The following is a 17,971-nucleotide window of genomic DNA, read 5'->3' as shown; positions in this document are numbered from 1 at the left end:
CTCTCTCTCTTAAAAAGTAAACATTAGGGGCGCCTGGGTGGCGCAGTCGGTTAAGCGTCCGACTTCAGCCAGGTCACGATCTCGCGGTCCGGGAGTTCGAGCCCCGCGTCAGGCTCTGGGCTGATGGCTCAGAGCCTGGAGCCTGTTTCCGATTCTGTGTCTCCCTCTTTCTCTGCCCCTACCCCGTTCATGCTCTGTCTCTCTCTGTCCCAAAAATAAACATTGAAAAAAAAATTAAAAAAAAAAAAGTAAACATTAAAAAAAATTTTTAAAGACCTCTATAAGATCAGAATTATCTCACTACTTTACAATAAACTCAAACTGCAGGGGTAAAAAGTAGATGACACAGGTGATAAGGGCATTGTAACCTGCATCCATATACCTCATTTCAGTCTGTTCATTTGTTAAAATATTGAGTATTTATTTCGTACGTTCAATTGTCTTTGTATAAGCCAATGTTATACTTTAAAGCTAAAAAATACATTAACATCAATAAAACATCATGGTTTGTTTTATGCAGTAGAGTTTCATAAAAGATTTTATTTAAGGGACACCTGGGGGGCTTACTTGGTTGACTGTCCAATTTCAGCTCAGGTCATGATCTTGATCATGAGTTCCGGCCCCACATCAGGTTTGCTGCTGTCAGAGCAGGGCCTGCTTGGGATCCTCTGTCCCCCAACTCCCCCGGCCCTCCTCTGCTTGCACTCTCTCTCTCTCAAAAATAAACATTAAAAGGGGCTCCTGGGTGGCTCAATCGGTTGAGCCATCGATTTGGCTCAGGTCATGATCTTGTGGTTGGTGGGTTTGAGCCCCACTTTGGGCTCTGTGCTGGCAGTGCAGAGCCTGCTTGGGATTCTTTCTCCATCTCTCTGTGCCTCCCCACTCACACTGTCTCTCAAAATAAATAAAAAAAAGCTTTAAAAAATTAAACATTAAAGAAAAAGATTTTATTTAAAAAACACCTTTAGGGGTGCCTGACTAGCTCAGTGGAGTGGATGACTCTTGATCTCAGGGTTGTGGGTTCGAGCCCCATACTGGGTGTAGAGATTACTTTTTAAAAAATTTTTTTAAAAAAGGGGGACCTGGGTGGCTCAGTCCATTAAGCGCCTGACTTTTGATTTTGGTTCGGGTCATGATCTCACAGTTCATAAGATGGAGCCCCAAGTGGGCCTCTGTGCTGACAGCACAGAGCCTGCTTGGGATTCTTTCTCTGCCCCTCCCCTGCTAGAGCTCTCTCTCTCTCTTAAAATAAATAAACATTTTTTAAGCTATAAAAAAATGTTTTAATTTAAAAAAAAAACCTTTAGGGGCGCCTGGGTGGCGCAGTCGGTTAAGCGTCCGACTTCAGCCAGGTCACGATCTCGCGGTCCGTGAGTTCGAGCCCCACGTCTGGCTCTGGGCTGATGGCTCAGAGCCTGGAGCCTGTTTCTGATTCTGTGTCTCCCTCTCTCTCTGCCCCTCCCCCGTTCATGCTCTGTCTCTCTCTGTCCCAAAAATAAATAAACATTGAAAAAAAAATTAAAAAAAAAAAAAAACCTTTAAAAATCACTCCTCTCCCCCGTCCCCACAAAGAATCACTTCCAAAAGTCTAGTGTGATAATTAAGGGCATGGACTTGGGGCCAAACAAACCTGGGATCATATCCCAGATACTTCCACAGCTGTGTGACCTTGGGCAAGACATCTCCCCTCCTTAAGCCTCATTTTTCTTATGTTTTATGGGGATCATAATCCTGACCCCACATCATTGTTGTGAAAGGTTAAAAGTAATATGGAATTCAATGGGGCACCTGGGTGGCTCAGTTGGTTAAACATCAGACTTTGGCTCAGGTCATGATCTCGTGGTTTATGGGTTTGAGCCCTGCAAGTGTCTCTTAATTTCTGCTCAGGTCATGATCTCACGATTTGTGAATGGAGTCCCACATCAGGCTCTGCACTGACAGCGAGGAGCCTGTTTGGGATTCTATTTTTCCCCCTCTCTCTGCCCCTCTCCCTGCTCTTTCTCTCTCTCTCAAAAATAAATAAATAAACTTAAAAAATAATAAGGAATTCTAGGGTTGATAAGGCGTAGAAATCCACACAACACCCCAGTTTTACAGACATTCAGCAACTTAATTCAACAAGTATTTATTGAGCCCTTGCTACTGGCAGGTGCTGGTCTGGGCTCTGGTAAAGATCAAAGGGCCTTGAGATGAAGAGGCATGTTAATGCAGAGGGACTCAGCTCTGGACATTCAGCCCCCAGGCTCTACCCTGAACAATAAGCTTTTCCATAGCCACAGAGCTGTAAATGTAAGACACATCATCACCATGATGCTCTGGGCTGGGCAGATGTGTCTGGGGCCCAGTCTGCGTATCAGCCCACCCCTCTCCTCCAGCTCTGGGATGAAACATACAAAGCTCTTAAGCCCTTGGCCAGAAAGCAGATTCTATCCCCACCCCCATGCACACACTCCAGGTCACTCACTTCCAGGGAAGAGCAGGGACTTAGCAAAAACCAGGGGAAAGTAGGGCACAGCAGGAGGATAGTAATCCCTCTGATGGCTGGCCATCACAGTTGGGCCCCTGCTCCTAGCCACCAATCAACAGTGGCTTTGAGAAGACTTTTGGGATTTGGATCCCCAGCATCATCCTGCCCAAAGTATGCCCAGGCTAGGTAAAGGAGCTGCCCTAAATGACATATCCTCCATGCTGAGGTCGTTCTTGGTCCAAGCTCTTATTGATATAACACTTTCTATGCTAGGCTTAGAGATTCTTTCATTCCACACACTTCTACAAGTGCAGCCTTTATACCCAGCCCAAAAGTGGGTGCTAGAGACATAAAGAATGAAGAATTCTGACCCAGACCCAAATAGTACCAAGTCACTGTTATCAGTATTGAGACAGAAGACAGCTGGGGAGCTGTGTGGATCTGCAGGAAGCTTCTGATTCAGCTTGGAGTCAGGGTTATGAAGGAGGTGATACTGAACAAGAAAAGGAGTTCACCAGGAGGATATGGGGAAGGGTATTCTGAGTACAGAGAATAAATGTACAAAGACCCAAGGGAATAAAAGGCTGGCATTTCCTTCTGGAAAATTCTGGTCAAAGGGGGGGCAGTTGTGGGAGGAGTTTTCTCCTGATTTTTCCCCTTCAAGTCATGTGAGAAGATGGGTAATGACTGGTTGGGAGATAGAAGTGGAGATAAAAGTACAGGTGAATGAAGCACAGAAGTCAAGGTAGGGCAGAGATTGCTGATTGAGGTATCTGAGCTAACTGGAATGGGAAGGTGTTTGGGAAGCATGGATGAAGTAGGGCTCCTACATGTGAGGATGGAAGTCTCTGGAGGCACCTATCACCCTGGAGCCAAACAATGGTTCAGTTAGGCCCGATTCTGTCCTGGGAACAATAGCTCCCCGGCATGGGCTCTAGTGTATACCTAGTCTGCCAAGCTCTAAATGCCAACCCTGATCCCTTTGGGCCCCTCTTGTAAAGCCCTGTCCAATTCAGCCCCATCCATTCTGACCTCTTCTATCACCCTCATCACATGCCTTCCCTGAAGGCTCCCCTGATGTCAAGGACTAGGTAGGCAGATCACTGCTCCATGCTCAGGTAGAAGGGAGTTGCAGGAGTGGACTGAAGCAACTGTGGGCAGAGCTGGTTTATGCAGGGCCTCACAGAATGGGGGCCTCATAGAATGAAAAAGAGCTTAACATCAGAATCAGTTCTCAATTTTTAAAAATGGCAAATAAGGCAGAGGGAGTGTGAGCAGAAGTCAGTGAGTTCACGGCACTGCCCACACAAGTCATGCGGTGGGGGTGGAAGAGTGACCGAGAGAGGGTCTCACCCTCTCTGAGGACTCCTCCTTCCCTCAGGATTCTGCCCATGCAGATTCTTGCTCTTCGCCAGAGTGGACAGGGGCTCCTCACACGCATGCTCATTCCATGCTTCCAGAAAGTCTTCTGGGATTGTTGACTTCACAATGCATACCTCTTCTCAAAGAACAAGCTTGAGTAGAGTCTAGAGGAATCCTCATTAGGACCGCAGTGTCTGCAGCTCCAGGTCACCTCAGGGACTTGAATACAGACCCGAACAGGGACTCCCCACTTTCTGGAACAGGCTCCCCTCAAGTAGATCAGGACCCCGGAGAGGGAGAGGACAGAGCACTTAATCTGTCTTGAAGGCTAAGGTGGTAGTTAGCAGAGGGAGGATGAGGTGGTGGCATGGCAGGAATGTGGAGGCTGGAATGTGGGGATGGGGGTGGACTGGCTTGAGTAGCTTGGGGGTGAGGTGGTACACTCCACGCTCTCACCTTGCCTGTAAAGGCCAGGATATGAAGGGCAGGCAGGGGTAGGAATGCCAGCCTGGGAGAACAGAGGAAGGCTGTGCATTCCGGTAGATTTCAGGTCACCACCAGAGCTCTTGGAACCTGCACACAATGGAAAGCTTTGCACAGCCAGCCCTGGGAAATGAGTGTCTGTAAGTAGAAAGATTGAGTCCCCTGTGGCAGCCATGGGCCCCACCCATCCAGTCCTGGGGATCAGCTTCTGGAGGCCTCCGCCCCAGCCAAGCAGGCTATAGCCAGAAGAAAGGAAGGAGCTTAGTACAAATATAAATGCCTTTAATGAAAGCCAAGGGCACTCTGCAGAGCCCCAGCAGCAGCCACCAGAGCAGGGTAGGAGGCAGGGGTGCCGCTACTCCACTAGACTGGCTAGGCCAGAGGCCCTAGGAGGCAGGCAAGTGCCAGAGCAGCTGCCAGCAGTGGGGGTGCAGGGGCTGGGCTATGTGCAGACCCTGTTGCCTGCAGTGTCTCCTGGTTGGTCTCAGGGCCCTTGCCATGCTCCCTAATGCGCACAGGGGTGCCACACAGAGCATGCAAGTTATCTGGGTGTGGGGCGCGGCGAGCTTCTTGTTGTAGTGACTCCCACACGGCGGCAGCCTCCTCCGGACAGCGCAATAGGACTCGGGAGGCACAGATGTGGAAGTCATTCCAAGACCTGTTAAAGGCTTGGGGTTAGGGTAATTAGGTGGGGCAAAGAGACTTTTCTAATGGGAAGGAAAAGGTTCAGGCCCCAAGGGCCTGGTGGTGGGGGTCTGGTGATCAGGTGGCTGTCGTCACACCTACCCTTACCTGCAGACAGTCTCCAGTTCGCCTCCCAGGCCCATGCTGTCCCCCAAGCGGATGAGACATTCAGCAAAGCCCTGGTATATGGTGTCACAGCCCCCTGGGCCTGTTGCAGCTGCTGCCAGAGGAGATACAAGGACTAGGGGTGGGGGTGGAGAATGGTTGATAGCATGAGTCGCCTGGCTCCACTTCCCCGCTAAGCCCCCAGGGGCTTGTTTACCTGAGTATGCTCTGGGGACGTGACTCAGCGTGAAACAGAGGCACCCAAGAGAATCAAGGGGCATGTCTGGTGATCACCTGCATTGACCGCCCCCCCTCTAGATGCAATGGGGACAGGATACGTAGAGAGGGGGAAGAAGGTGTCCCATCCCAAGGGGCTGACTCTTCCTCTGAGCTTATAGGGCTGCAGGCCAGGTGAGGATGTTCCAAATGCAGGAGTCAGGACACAGAGAAGAGGGGCAGAGTCCAGGGCTATTGGGCTTCCTGAACTGTCCTGCAGCCTAGATAAGCTTCGCCTGGCCTTCCCACCCCATCCCCAAAGACAGGTGTTTTCAGCCAGGTAGAACAGGATACAGGGGTCAGGATCTAGGTGAGACCCTAACAGAGGACCTCAGGGCTCCCACAGCTGGTCTAAGAGTCCCATCACAGCCTATGTCTCCATTTATCGGAAAGGGGGCTGTGGAATTTCAGGGTCCTTTCCCCTGGACTAGGCCTCAGTTCATGCCCATTTTGCATCCTGAAACCACTGGAACACGTTATTCCTTCGCTGGAGCCCTTGCACCTCCTCTCCAGCCTGGTTCTCAGCACTCAAGGCTGTGCCTCTGCTCCCACACACCCTATACCCAGACTGGGGAGAGTGTGCCGCCCGGTTGCCAAGCTGGGTCTGGCACTCCCGCACTCACCAAGTGGTAGCAGCAGCAGCAACAGCCCCAGCACACCGGATGGTCGGGGCAGTCGCTGGCGGTGGTGACAGGAGGAGTAGCTGCGCATCATCCCCGGCTGGGAGCCTAGTGCCTGAGCTAGCAGCTTGGAAGCGCAGCCCTTCGGCCCAGCCTCCGGAAGAAGAGCCTGTGATTGGATGGGAGTCGGGGGCGGGGCCCAAAGCCAGCTGGCGGCCCCACCCCAGTAGGGAGATAGGCAAAGGCGGGTAGGGACCAAAGAGAGAAGAGCTGGGGACACAGGCATTGCAGAGCTGACCCCAGGGCCCTCTCTCAGAGATGGAGAGGGGTTTCTGGGAAGAAAGTTGCGCAGATGAGGGTGGGTGTCCAGGCACCTGGGTTAGCCTAGACAGAACTCCACACAGGGAGGAGACGGAAGAGAGAACAGAGGCCCTTATCAAAGTTACACCAAATGCACACACATGCTCCATTTTATTCCAAAAGCATTTAATTGAATTTCTCAACATTTTTCAAAAACAAAAAGATCCAAATCGGAGGTAAAAAGGAATATGGAAAATTCAACTCAAGTGGTGTCACGATCTCAGGGGTCATGCTCCAGGCATGGCAGAACCCAAGAAGGCACAATACCCACCCTGGGCCCAGCCAAAACCTGCTGGCTACCACAACCTGTAGACCACATCCAGTGCTCTCCCCTCAAACATCCCAGAGGTGGGAGCCTAAGCAGGTAAAAGGACAGACACTAGCCTAAGCCTGTGTGCTGGCCTTCAGTGCCTTCCCACCCCTGGGCAAGGCAGGCTTAGCTAAGGGAGGCTAGGGGTTACAAGGCCGTGCAACATGAGGCTGAGACGCCGGGCCACTTTGCCAAGTGAGTTGTGCGGCTCAGCCTGCAGGAACTGAAAGAGCTTCTGGCGCACCTGGGCCATGACGGAGCCCATGTGGTCCCGAGTGATGGGGTCACTGTGGTCCAGGTGCATCACAGCCTCTTCCAGGTAGCTGTGGTGGAAGAAAGGGACAAGATACAGGTGGGTTCCAGCAAATGGGAGTGCCCCCTAGTGGCACTGAGGCCCAGAGGGACGGCTGATGGGGGGGGGGGGGGGGGAAGGGTCCTCAAAGCCTGAGATGGGTGGGAACAGAGGTGGAGAAAATTAGGAAGCAGAGTAAGGCAGAAGTCTCTGCTTTAAACTGCTCCCCCACCTTCACCCCAGCCTGTCTCCTGACCTGAGTCCACTCACCTGAGCTTGAGGTCAGTTCGAGTACCAAGGTCAGAGGCCAGCTGCTGGATGAGGGAAAGGAGCACAGGCTGGGAGAGTGGGCAGGGTGGCTGCCCAAAAACCTGCCCTGGGTCCACAGTTTCACACACATACAGCACCAGGTTCAGGTCAGCAGCCGTCAGGGCCTAGGGTAAGAACAGTATTTATAGGTAATGTCAGAATGGAATACCTACTTGTCTGGCTGTGTGGCCAGGGAAATAATGACCAGGGTAGGGTACCAAGGGCTCCAGAGGGGGATGCTCAGGGGCCCAAAGACAGTAATATAGGGGTGTGTTGTTACTTTAAGAGATCAGGAGAGGTTTCCTAAGAAGGGTGGTCATGAAGCAAGGTAGACTGAGGTAAAAAGACCCTGGAACCAGGCAGAGAAGTAGGGGGAAATGGCCAGAAAGGCCAAAGAGAACCAAGAGAACCCTAACAGCCTGTTAGGGTCAGACTACCCAGAGCCTGACAGGTAGAGTATGGTGTGTGGGCCTTGTCAGGAAACACCTAACCCCTACCTGGACCTAATGCTTGGCGTACCTGCTGGAAGGCCTGATTGAGGTGGCCCTGCTGCAGCAGCTGTAGAATATGGGCTTGCTGGGCCTGGCAGTCGAGGTGGGCAGCGGGGACAGGTGTGCCAGCTGCTGAACGCATGGCCTGCATGATGCTAGACGTGACGGCAGCCTGTTGCTCCTTAAGTGCTACACTCACCTCACCTTTAACAATGCGCTGTACCTGTGCTAAAATTGACTCCTGCAGGCTACAAAGGGAAGTGAGGAAGATGAGGTAGATAAGAAGTCCCATCTGGCACTTTCAAAACACACCACCTTGCCCAGCACCCTGCCCACACACCTGCCCACAGCCACGTGCAGCTGGTGCTGCACCTCAGCCCGAACGCTGCTGGATACAGTGGCTGCCATCTGCTCAGTGGCACCCTGCAGTGTGCTGACCAGGCCTCGCAGCTGGGCCAACACGGGCTCCCGTGCTTCTTGTTCTCGTGCCTTCCGGCTCTTCATGTGGCTCTCTAGCTGCTGCAAGTCTGAGAGGTCACCATAGAGGCCATGAGAGGGATAGTCGGGGAGAGGGGGCCAGCCCCTCCCACCTTGAAGCATATGACCCCACTCACATTCTTGCGTGCCCAGTCGGAAGCTATCATTGATCTGCTGGAACATGGCCTGGCAGCTCTTCTCAAAGGCTGGCAGTACCACGCTCTGGAAGGCTTCCCGGTAGGCAGACTGCATTGGCCCCTGTAATGTGTCTGCAGCTGCTCGGGCAATGGCATCTGTCAAGTTCTGGGGGAAGAGGGAAGGCTGAGTTGAAAGGCTGAGCCCAAGTTGGCCTGACCTGGCCCACCAACCACCAACCTGTCATCTGGGGCCCTACAGCACCTTGGACTTTAGTAGCTTGGAGATATTCTCTTTCATGCTACCCTCCACAGCTGTGAGCTTGGTGGCCACTGAATTGCTCAGCTGGCCTGCCACTGGCTCCAAACTCCTGGAGACACCTGGGGCAGGGTGAGGAGGAATAGGTAGAGCCATGAAAGGCAGCTTGACAGATAGGAAGCCCCACTCCCACCTGGCCCACCCAGAGTCTCCACACAAAACTCACATGGAGGCACCGTCTTCTTGATCTCATCCCGTATGCTGCGCTCTAGCCGACCAGCTATAGCTGAAGACAGTGCCTGGGACAGCTGTTGCGTCAGCTGCTCCTGCAGCTGCCCACCCCGCTGCTGCCCCTCAGCCAGTGCCCGCTCCAGCCGCCGCTCTGCATTGTAGCTAAGGAATAGGCCTGAAGCGGGTCCCACATCCCTTCCTGGGGCCAAGAATGCTGCTGCTTCAACCGACCCCTGTGCCACGCCACAACCCATAAGGATACGGTCTTGCTCATGCCGTGACTCTAGGGCGCGTTCTACGTGGCCCGTGACTGTGCTCTGCAAGCCTTCAAGTTGGGTGCAAAGACGCTGCAGCAATTCTTCCTGGCTGTGCCGCAGCTCTGCCAGCTCTCTCTGCTGTTGCCAAATTAGTGCTGGCCAGTCATCAGGAGGTTCTGCCACCTGCCAGAAGCACTGACAATCAGGTGATGCTGCCCCATACACTCTCACCCACCAGACCAGGGAATGGCCCAGAGCCCTTCCCACCCTCACATGGAGGATTCCCAGAAATGGAAAAGGTGTTACTTCACTTACCTGGTGCTCCATGAGCCGGGATCCTACAGCCGAATCCCTGCCATGGGCAAGAAGCACCTCAGGCTACGTCAGGCACGGCAGCCTGGGGACCACCCCTCTCCCTGGCCCCAGGACCCCACCCCCTACCCGTCATCTTTCTTGCCCTTTCTCTTAAGCTTGGGTGAGGCTCGAGGAGATCCCTTGGTCTTCCAATCCTTGGCTGGCAGCCGTGGAGTGGGAACTTTGGTGCCAAAGCCCCCTGCAGCAGAGGCAAGGCTGGCCACTTCATCATCATGGTCACTGTAGGAAGGGGAAAGAGAAAGATAAGCACCTACCCACTTGCTGGCTCTCCCTATGAGAGGAATAGTGTAGGGTGGCACCTACCTTTGCTCAGCACTGGCATCCTGGCTATCATGTTGCTGCAGGAGGTGATAAGGTGGTCGATGGAAGGCCAGGCTCTTGTGCTTCTCCTGGAGGCCATTCCTGGGACTGAAGGAACAGGCCGACTCAACAGTGCATGACTCTATCTGAAACCCCTACCACCAGCACACTTTGTCCTGCCAGGCTCCTCACCTCTCTGCCAGGCTGCTGCAGGTCTCACGAGTAATGTCTGGTGCCGTAGGCCAGACCTGATTGTCAGGGGCTGTGGCTTCCTGGGTCAAGGCTGCCTCCAAAAGGGAAGGGGTACTATGCCGATCCCCATCCCCAGGGCCTCCATCCAGGCCAAGCTGAGAGCCAAGCTCAGATGCTGGCCGGGGCCGTGGGGACAGCAGGTGTAGCGCTGAGGCAGCCGAGGCCATACTATCTGGTTCAAGACCCTCAGGAGCAGAGGAGACAAAACCACGGGAGAGGGCCTCAGATGCAATCTCAGGGATGTCCTGGGACAGGGCAGTGGAAGCTGAGGAGATAACATCAGGGGAGCGGGTACGGCTAGGGGAAGCCTGGGGTAGCCCCAGGGGCTCCACTTCCTGCAGCTCCAGTGATAGTGCAGAAGCAGCAGTAGGCACCTGAGGTGGAGCAAAGATGGGACTTAGGTGGTGGGACGTGGGGATGGGAGAGCACAGAGATGAGGCCCTGACGTTTGTAGAGATGAGACACTGCAGTGGGGGATGCAGATCAAAAATCCCACAGCCCAGGAGGGGAGGAGATAGGAAAATAGGCTATGGGAGGTAGAAATATAGGATATAGGTTGAGAAGTTGCCCTCCAGGGAACAGGGAAGGCTGGAATGACCTCAGGGAGAGGCCTCAGGTGCTATGGGAGTAGAGTGCCACCAAGCTTCCCACAACCAGATACCTGCCACCCTGCACTTCATACACACTCCTACACACACACCTGTCCAGGTGCTTTGGGAGTCAGTTTGTCAGCTGGACCTGGGAGCAGGCTAGGCAAGAGGCTACGCGGGCTTGCCTGCAGGCTGCTGCTGCTGCTCATTGTCAAACTGCCATCCAGTTGCAACTTGGGGCTCAAAGTCAGCTCCTCGGGTGGCCTGGTGGCAGGAAGGCTAAGGTATAGCAGCCAGAGTTTGGTATCACCTGGCACCAGCCCCTGCCATCCCCTAACCCTGAGCCTCGCTTCACCTGGGCAGGGAGGGGTCCACAGCTGAGGTACTGCTCATGGCAGACACAGCTGTAAGAGAGGAGGAGCTGGAGCTGGAGCTGCTGCTGCTGTTGCTGTTGCTGGGGGAGGCAGCAATCTGGGGAGAGGCAGGGGATCAGCACTATATGGCCTGCAGGTGGGACATTCCCGGGTCCCCTTGCCCTGAGCCCCACACTCCTCCACCAGCATACCTGCTGCAGGGAGGTGCTAGGTGTCATGAAGGCGTCAGGTGTCATCAGCTTGGGCTTGGTCTCACTGCTCAGACTGAGGAAGTCAGCAGGTGCAGGTAGCTCCACTATGCGTCGGAGGTCAGGCTGGGAGCCTTGGGTAGCTGACCCCAGGCCCTCAGAGCCCAGTTCGGGCCGAGACTCTCCAAATGCTGTGGGGAAAGCTGCCACTTGAGTCAGATCTCAGAACCTGGTCAGTCTAACCTGCTTCCCTCTTACTCCTCACTCACCGAAGTCCTCATGGGCAGTGTGGGTGGGGAGCGGGGCCACCACATCAGGGTTCAGCTGCGGCTGGAAGCGGATCTGTACGTCTTGCAATGCCCTATAGGCAGAGAAGAGAGTAGGAGAGGACTCAAAGGGACCAGAGCAGTAGGGTGGGGAGGGGCACAGACAGGGCACAGGTGAGACTTCCCAACGTACTCACTTAGTATGCACACAGAAGAGTTTGATGAGCACACCAGCTGCAGACTCCACGGCACCAGCTCCGTGGGTTCCATCTATAAAGACAGTGTGGGCAACTAAGCCTGGCCCTCTCTAACTCCACACTTCCCTACATACATATACCCTGACCCTGACCAGCTCACCAGCCCCTAGGCTGTCATTCTCTTCCTCAGCAGGTAGCACTTCAGTGTGCCGCAGCCGGCAGCGACTCACAACCTGGATACCGAAGCTCAGCACAGGATGGGTGAGCAGGAACTCAGAGATGGAGCTGAAGCAGGCACGGCCCTCCTCCTGGTTCTGCAGCAGCTCCATCACGTAGAGGACCTGCACAGAGAGTAAACTCACAGCTGAGCCCAGTGGCTGTGAGGGTTGTGGATGTGCCCAACACCCCTGCTGCCCTGAAGATACCAGCTCTGCCCAGGGTGCCCCACTATAGGTTACCTTCCGTTGCACATCGCTGAGAATAAGGTATTCAGCTGAGAGGTCCAGACAAACCTTGAGGCTGGGGGGCACACTCACTGAGCTAAAGATATCTGGGGAGAAACTGAGCGGCCGGGGAGGCAGGATTAATGAAACAGAGAGTGGAAATAACCCACATCCATAACTCTGCTGCCCCTAGCCAGCCTCTGCTTACCGAATTGTCTGCAGACAGGTCCAGGACACTGTGCACCACATCTTTAGCTCTCGATTCTGGTCAGCGCCAGTAATAAGGAACCTCCAGAAAGGGACTCTGCAAAGCACCAAGGCATCGAATAGCTGGCTGGGTCCCCTACTGGAAAATTAAGGTCCAGCCCACTACCCACCTGCCTGCCCACTCACTCACTCAGGGTCCTGTTTCTTATGGTTGTCACAGAACAGGAGGCAGGAAAGGGACCTCCCATCATGAGGCTTCCATTCGTGCAGACACCTGCAAGAAGGCAGATGATGGGCCTGAGTGAATGATCTGGTCCTCACCTTGGCGGGGCGAGGGGTGTCTGGATCCCTCAGGCTCTGCCTTACCTTGGTTCATCCTGCCCCTCAATGTAGATCTGCCAGAACTTGACAAAGCCATCATGGCTTGCAGTAGCCAGGACAGTCCCATCGGGTGAGAGGGCCCCTTCACTTAGACACTGGGAAGAACCCAAAGAGCCTTGCTTTGCCACCTGCCTAGTGGTGGGAGCAAGCCCTTCTCAGGTGAGGATGGTAGTGAGCTGAGCTGACCCACAGTGGGTACGTACGTTTTTATGAAAGACCGATTAAATGGATGACTGTACAGAAGATCAGACCCCTAGGCTGAAGCCAGGTTAGGCAGGCATTCCATAGGTAAGGATCACTTTGTGTTCAGAGTTCCCACGGGCAGAGTGCCAGTAAAGCTGCCTGGGCAGGTGTGTTCAGGGGACAGATGAGGAACATAAGGAAAGTGGGGAGAGCAAGGAGGCAGTCAGTTGCAGGCTTACCGTGCTATGGCCTTTGACCACGATGAAGCCTTGCTTGATCTGGCTGACACGCACAGGCCAGGTGCTGTGGTTGGAGCGGAGCATGTCCAGGTCCCACACCTCAGCCTGCAGGGTACAAGATGAGTGTTCAGCCCATGCCCACACCATGGACACTCTGTCCCCTCCTCTCCCCTCATGCATGGTTCCCTCACCCGGTCCTCATGCAACAGGGCCACCGTTGGGCTGCCCTCCTCACAGCAGTCCTCACTCTCCTCAGGGATGAAGGGGCACCAGATGATCCTACGGAAGTGGTTCAGTGGTGTACCCTCTGGCTGCTGGATGTGGACCAAGATCTCTTCTCTGAGCGGGGTGTTAAGGGCTAAACAGGTGGATGATGAGGTGTGTCTGGTAGCTCCAGTCCCACCTGCCTTTCTTCAGTCCCCCATCCCACCCCAGGGAAAGGATACTGAATTTTGCCATTAACTAGAGCCAAGCGCCACACAAACAGGTTGCCTGCCTCATCTAGGCAGGCCAGCTGTGAGGAATTCAGGTGTGCAAAGGCCAGATCAGCCACGCTGCCTGTGAAGCCCTTGAGCAGGGTCCGCTCCGAAGTGCTTACACTGATCACCCGCACCATCGCTGAACCATTGTTGGCGGCTGGAATCAGAAAAGCAGTAGGCCACTGAGTAAGGCCCAGGCAGTGGCAGAGAAGCCCTGCCCTTGCCTACCTCATTGTCACCACCAGTCTCAAGCTCAGTTTTCCCAATTGGCTCCCCAAGGCCTGTCTGAGGTGGGGGCAGCACAGATAAGCCTTCTATTGTACCCTAAAGGCTGAGTGGGCTGAATGGCCTGACAGTGGATTTGCATCTCTGAGGCTTCTAGCAGAACAGCTCCCTCCTCTCCCCTGCCCCTACTCACCCCGAATGGCATAGGCCAAGAAGGAGTTGGACACAGCAATCAGGTTGCCGTAGTAGTATTTCTGCTCCCAGTCATACTTGGCCACAGGCTGGATTTTCACCTGAGAAATAAGGGTGAGGAAGGTTGTAGAGGCTGAGGACTAGGTTAATTCTGCCAGAGCCCAGTTGGTCCCCAGCATCCCTGGGGACAGAAGATGCCCTATGTGTGAGCCCAGCCACACATTCACAACTCTTGAGGCCAGATTCCCACAGAGATTGGCAGCTAACCCTGGCTTTCTGAGACTGAGGCACACTACCTGTCAAGTTGGTTCCCATAGGAATTGGCAACATGGGTTAGGGGAGGGAAAGGCTGAACATGTCCTCATCCACCATACATGCCACAACATCCTGGCACCCACCTTGTTGCTGCCCCGTGCCTTGCTTGAGATGCTAGAGTCACTGCTGGCCACAATCTCCACCTCCTTGGCCAAAATCCCAATGCACGTAGAGCTGTCATCTCCTGAGAGGCAGCTATGGGAAGGGATGAACAAGCTTGACTCCTGTTCCTACAAAGTCTCAATGGGCATGGTCGGGAGGGGGAGAGAATACAACCACTCTAGTAAAGGTGTCAAGTCCCAGGTGCTCAGCTATGCCTAGTCTACTGGTCCCCAAACCCACAGTTCCCTTTGCTCACCTCCCTCCTTGGTAATGGGCCTATTTCCATGCTAAAATGGAAGCTCAAACTTCAGATCCAGGCCAAGCTCTTTAGCTTGTCCTTTCCTCTCACTCTAGCACAAATATAACATGATTAAGTGCATCATCCCAAAGACCCAGCACCACCACTGCCATTTCCCAGACACTCACATGACCTGCTTTTCCTGAAGATTAATAGGTGGCATGGCCCGGACACCAGACTTGTTTGTTGAAGTACCATCACCTGAGCAGAGAGGGTCTGGGACCAGAAGCCCATTGAGATCTCCATTGTAGGCATTAGATGGCCGCTGGCTCTCTGCACTGGGACCTGGGGATAGAAAGGGCTGCTCTGAAGGTTGTTCCACCTGCCCACTGGCCTCTCCTCCTGTAGAATTTCATTCAAGAACCATGAGGTGCTCTAGGAACATTGCACTGAGGGAGCCATGTCAGTGGGGAGGAGAGCCCTTGGTTCATCTTTTGTTCCATAAACTCTGATAGTTAACTCAGTCTCTGCCAGGACCAAGGATGTGCATGGGGCTCTTCTACCTGAAGGAGGAGTAAAGCTATCAAGAATCTGGTGAAGTCAATTAATACTCAGGCTCGGGTCGGCACAGAGGGGCTCTGTGTACTTGAGGGAAGGCATGGGAAGGGTCAGGACAGACTTCACAGAGGAGATGCCATCACAGCCTGTGTGGCTGGAACACACAAACAGGAAAGATGGAGGAAAAACAAGCTACAGAGGTCTCAGGTATGAATCTTGGGTGCTTAAATTCTCCCTGTAGCAATGAGAGCCACAGAAGAGTGAGAGTGTGTGTGTGTGTCTCTCTCTCTCTATATATATATACACATATACATATATGCATACACACACATATATCTTTTTTTTTTTTTTTTTTTGAGAGGGAGAGTGAAAGAGCACGTGTGTGCACATGAGCAGGGGAGGGGTAGAGGGGGAGAGAGAGAATCCCAAATAGGATCTACGCTGAGAGGACAAGGAGCTCAATCCCACTACTATGGGATCATGACCTGAGTTGAAATCAAGATTCAGAAGCAAAATCGACTGAGCCATCCAGGTGCCCCTAGAGAGCCACAAAAGAGTTTTAAATGGGAAGGTGACATGGTCTGCTATGGCCAAAAGACTGACTGCTTTAAGTCAGCATGTAGCATAGTTGAGAATCCAAGTAAGAGATACTAGGTCCTAGACCAAGATAATGGTAGAAGATAGACAAGCAAGATGGACTCCTAACACATGAAAGGACATCAATAAGGAAGTAAGAAAGAAAGGAACCTGCCCCTCACAGAAATGGTTCGTCAGAAGACGAACCACCTTGGGCATGTAAACTCAGAAAGAATGGACATGAAGGAGTTGGGACAAAGTAAAGAGAAACTGTAGTTGGGAAAGACAGCATTTCAGTTGTTTGCCATTGGCTGTTTCAAGCACTCTCACAGGCTCAGACACCACCCTAAAACTCCCAGGTGACAAAGAGACTAGGGCTCCACATTGAAAAACATGGTAAGTTTCTAGTCACAAGACAGTATGGAGTTTGACATGGTGTTCCGTTGAGAGGAGACCAACAAGAGCTACTTGGAAAACTGGGCAATTAGGTACCAATCAACAAATAAGGAATTAAGTGGAAAGCCTGCAGGCCACTTCACTTGGATCAGAGCCACTTCAGCTGTTCAGGGAGAGGCTGGCCACTCTTCCTCCCAGGCAGGCTACCATGAAGACAAACAAGCTACAAAATACTGGCCACGTCAGACTCTACCAAAGCTTTGCGCAGTCTAGTCTGCACAGAGAGGATGAGCAGGAGAGGTCCAAGCCAAGCTCACAAGTAAAGGGAGCACACATTCCAGGTCTGGGATGAAGTGCTTAGTGGTTTCAGGCAGCAGATGGATTTTCCTCAGGGGGTAAGGGGCAGCTAAACCCACCCAGGGTGAGCACCAGTGCCTGCTTCCAAAAGCAGCCAGTTTGGGCCTCCCAGCAGGTTTAAGAACAGGGTCCCAGGTAACACCAATTCTCAGCTGTGGTCACTGCATACCCACACCACCATCACCAGCCAATCTTTCAACCACTACAACTTTTCACAGGTTCCTGAACCTGCCAGGAAACTTTGGTGCCTTCACACATGCTATTTGTTCTTTGCAGAATGCCATTCTTAACACTCAATCACCTGTTCATATTATAACACCTAACCTAAACACTGTCTTCGGTCTCAGATCTGTTCTCAGGCACTCTCCAGCCCCAACCCCATCTACCATATCTCCATCACAGTACCAAAATACTCCTTTTTTTCAATGACAATTCCATGATGTTACAACCTCATTAGCTCTCTATGTTCTCAAGGCTCCTTGAGGGCAGGAGCAGCTCTATCACTACAAGCCCAAGTAAAGTTTAAGTAAATAGAAATAAACTAGGGCTTGCAAATGTTTGTAGCCTAATCCAATCAGTGTCATGCAATCTGTGATTTGCTTTAATCCCAGAAAGGACACGGAATTGGGGCTGGTCATCTTTCTCCTGAAAATCAGTTTTAGAACAGCAGACCTGGAGTCTGTATTCCAGAGTGAAGGGTAAACTGCAGAGGGGGACCAGTGGCTCCTCAGCCCAGCGCCTAGGTCTAGACCCAGAACTCCGCACACCGAGGCCAGACCAGGCCTCAGAACTATGGCACAAGGATAGGGAACCTGAGCTAGTCCCAGTAACACTACAGACCTTGGGGCCAGGACACGAACCGAGCCCTGCGGATTCAGAGAAGGAGTCTCACCTTCAGCAGAGACGCTGAAGGACGCGAGGCAGAACGGCCCGGCTCGGGAATGGGAAGGGATTTGCACCCTTGACGGGCACGGTCAGCAATTTACCGCTCCAACCCCCGTCTTGCCTCACCAGCCAGGAGGATGCGGAATTGGTCCTGAGAGACCTGTGAGCCCTGAGGACGGCCCAGACCCGCGCCGCCCTTATGCCCGCTCGCCGAGAGCCCACCCCCGGTGTACTGGCTCACCCCCCGCGGGCCGGTCCAGCTTGAGGATGTCCCGCAGGTGCTGCGTGGCGTCCTCGATGTCGATGCTCGCGCAGGAGGAGGCCATGGGCCCAGGCGCAGGCGCCTTGTCCACGCCGCGTTCGTTTCGCTACCTCCGCGCAGAGTGCAGCCGCGCACGGCCCTGCCAGGACCAGACAGCAAGACACCGGTCACTAAACGCGATCCACCCGCCGCCCGCAAACCGCCGCCCGCGCCGCGTCCCTGTGCCCCACCAGCACCACCAACCGCCTCCACTTCCGGCCCGCCAGAGCCCTGG

General features: G+C 53.5%; 2 protein-coding genes across 10 annotated transcripts; both read right to left on the bottom strand.

Annotated features, from left to right (window-relative positions):
• Nucleotides 1–2,109: 2,109 nt before the first annotated feature.
• On the bottom strand, nt 2,110–6,377 carry NRN1L (neuritin 1 like). 2 transcript variants are annotated; one of them, XM_045443201.1, is made up of 3 exons: nt 6,001–6,377; nt 5,105–5,237; nt 2,110–4,970 (listed from the first exon to the last, which is right to left on the bottom strand). In XM_045443201.1, exons 1-3 carry the CDS (start codon nt 6,281–6,283, stop codon nt 4,685–4,687), a joined length of 702 nt encoding a protein of 233 aa, XP_045299157.1. In that variant the 5' UTR covers nt 6,284–6,377; the 3' UTR covers nt 2,110–4,684. The 2 variants fall into 2 exon arrangements, with proteins under 2 accessions (XP_045299157.1, XP_045299158.1); XM_045443202.1 differs by having other exon boundaries at nt 5,105–5,216.
• An 85-nt stretch (nt 6,378–6,462) lies between these two features.
• EDC4 (enhancer of mRNA decapping 4) lies at nt 6,463–17,971 on the bottom strand. Of its 8 annotated transcripts, none has more exons than XM_045443189.1 (30): nt 17,928–17,971; nt 17,677–17,836; nt 14,852–15,008; nt 14,407–14,518; nt 14,010–14,109; nt 13,559–13,748; nt 13,304–13,451; nt 13,113–13,217; nt 12,676–12,785; nt 12,500–12,583; nt 12,311–12,406; nt 12,118–12,220; nt 11,820–12,000; nt 11,660–11,732; nt 11,466–11,557; nt 11,200–11,387; nt 10,990–11,105; nt 10,745–10,898; nt 9,985–10,418; nt 9,796–9,900; nt 9,559–9,711; nt 9,433–9,469; nt 9,123–9,300; nt 8,856–9,011; nt 8,636–8,751; nt 8,374–8,539; nt 8,100–8,286; nt 7,788–8,007; nt 7,230–7,393; nt 6,463–6,990 (listed from the first exon to the last, which is right to left on the bottom strand). In XM_045443189.1, exons 2-30 carry the CDS (start codon nt 17,759–17,761, stop codon nt 6,798–6,800), a joined length of 4,203 nt encoding a protein of 1,400 aa, XP_045299145.1. In that variant the 5' UTR covers nt 17,762–17,836; nt 17,928–17,971; the 3' UTR covers nt 6,463–6,797. The 8 variants fall into 8 exon arrangements, with proteins under 8 accessions (XP_045299145.1, XP_045299142.1, XP_045299138.1 ...); XM_045443186.1 differs by having other exon boundaries at nt 10,745–10,913; nt 11,200–11,399; nt 17,928–17,964; XM_045443182.1 differs by having other exon boundaries at nt 8,856–9,300; nt 17,928–17,964.

The sequence above is a fragment of the Leopardus geoffroyi genome, chromosome E2 (assembly GCF_018350155.1).
Source record: "Leopardus geoffroyi isolate Oge1 chromosome E2, O.geoffroyi_Oge1_pat1.0, whole genome shotgun sequence".
NCBI lineage: Eukaryota > Metazoa > Chordata > Mammalia > Carnivora > Felidae > Leopardus > Leopardus geoffroyi.
The sequence above is the reverse complement of the archived record's forward strand: the minus strand, read 5'-3'. Positions and strand labels throughout refer to the sequence as shown.

What these genes read in the sequence shown, in the direction of transcription:
- NRN1L (XM_045443201.1), bottom strand. Translation starts at nt 6,283, where the DNA reads ATGCCTGTGTCCCCAGCTCTTCTCTCTTTGGTCCCTACCCGCCTTTGC. An exon ending in GCTGCTGCTGCTACCACTTG is followed by an intron (nt 5,238 to 6,000) that starts GTGAGTGCGGGA and finishes CCCCACCCCTAG; the next exon opens with TCCTTGTATCTCCTCTGGCA. An exon ending in GAACTGGAGACTGTCTGCAG is followed by an intron (nt 4,971 to 5,104) that starts GTAAGGGTAGGT and finishes AGCCTTTAACAG; the next exon opens with GTCTTGGAATGACTTCCACA.
- EDC4 (XM_045443182.1), bottom strand. Translation starts at nt 17,761, where the DNA reads ATGGCCTCCTCCTGCGCGAGCATCGACATCGAGGACGCCACGCAGCAC. An exon ending in CTCTTCTGTGTGCATACTAA is followed by an intron (nt 11,558 to 11,659) that starts GTGAGTACGTTG and finishes CTCTGCCTATAG; the next exon opens with GGCATTGCAAGACGTACAGA. An exon ending in CAAGAAGACGGTGCCTCCAT is followed by an intron (nt 8,752 to 8,855) that starts GTGAGTTTTGTG and finishes ACCCTGCCCCAG; the next exon opens with GTGTCTCCAGGAGTTTGGAG.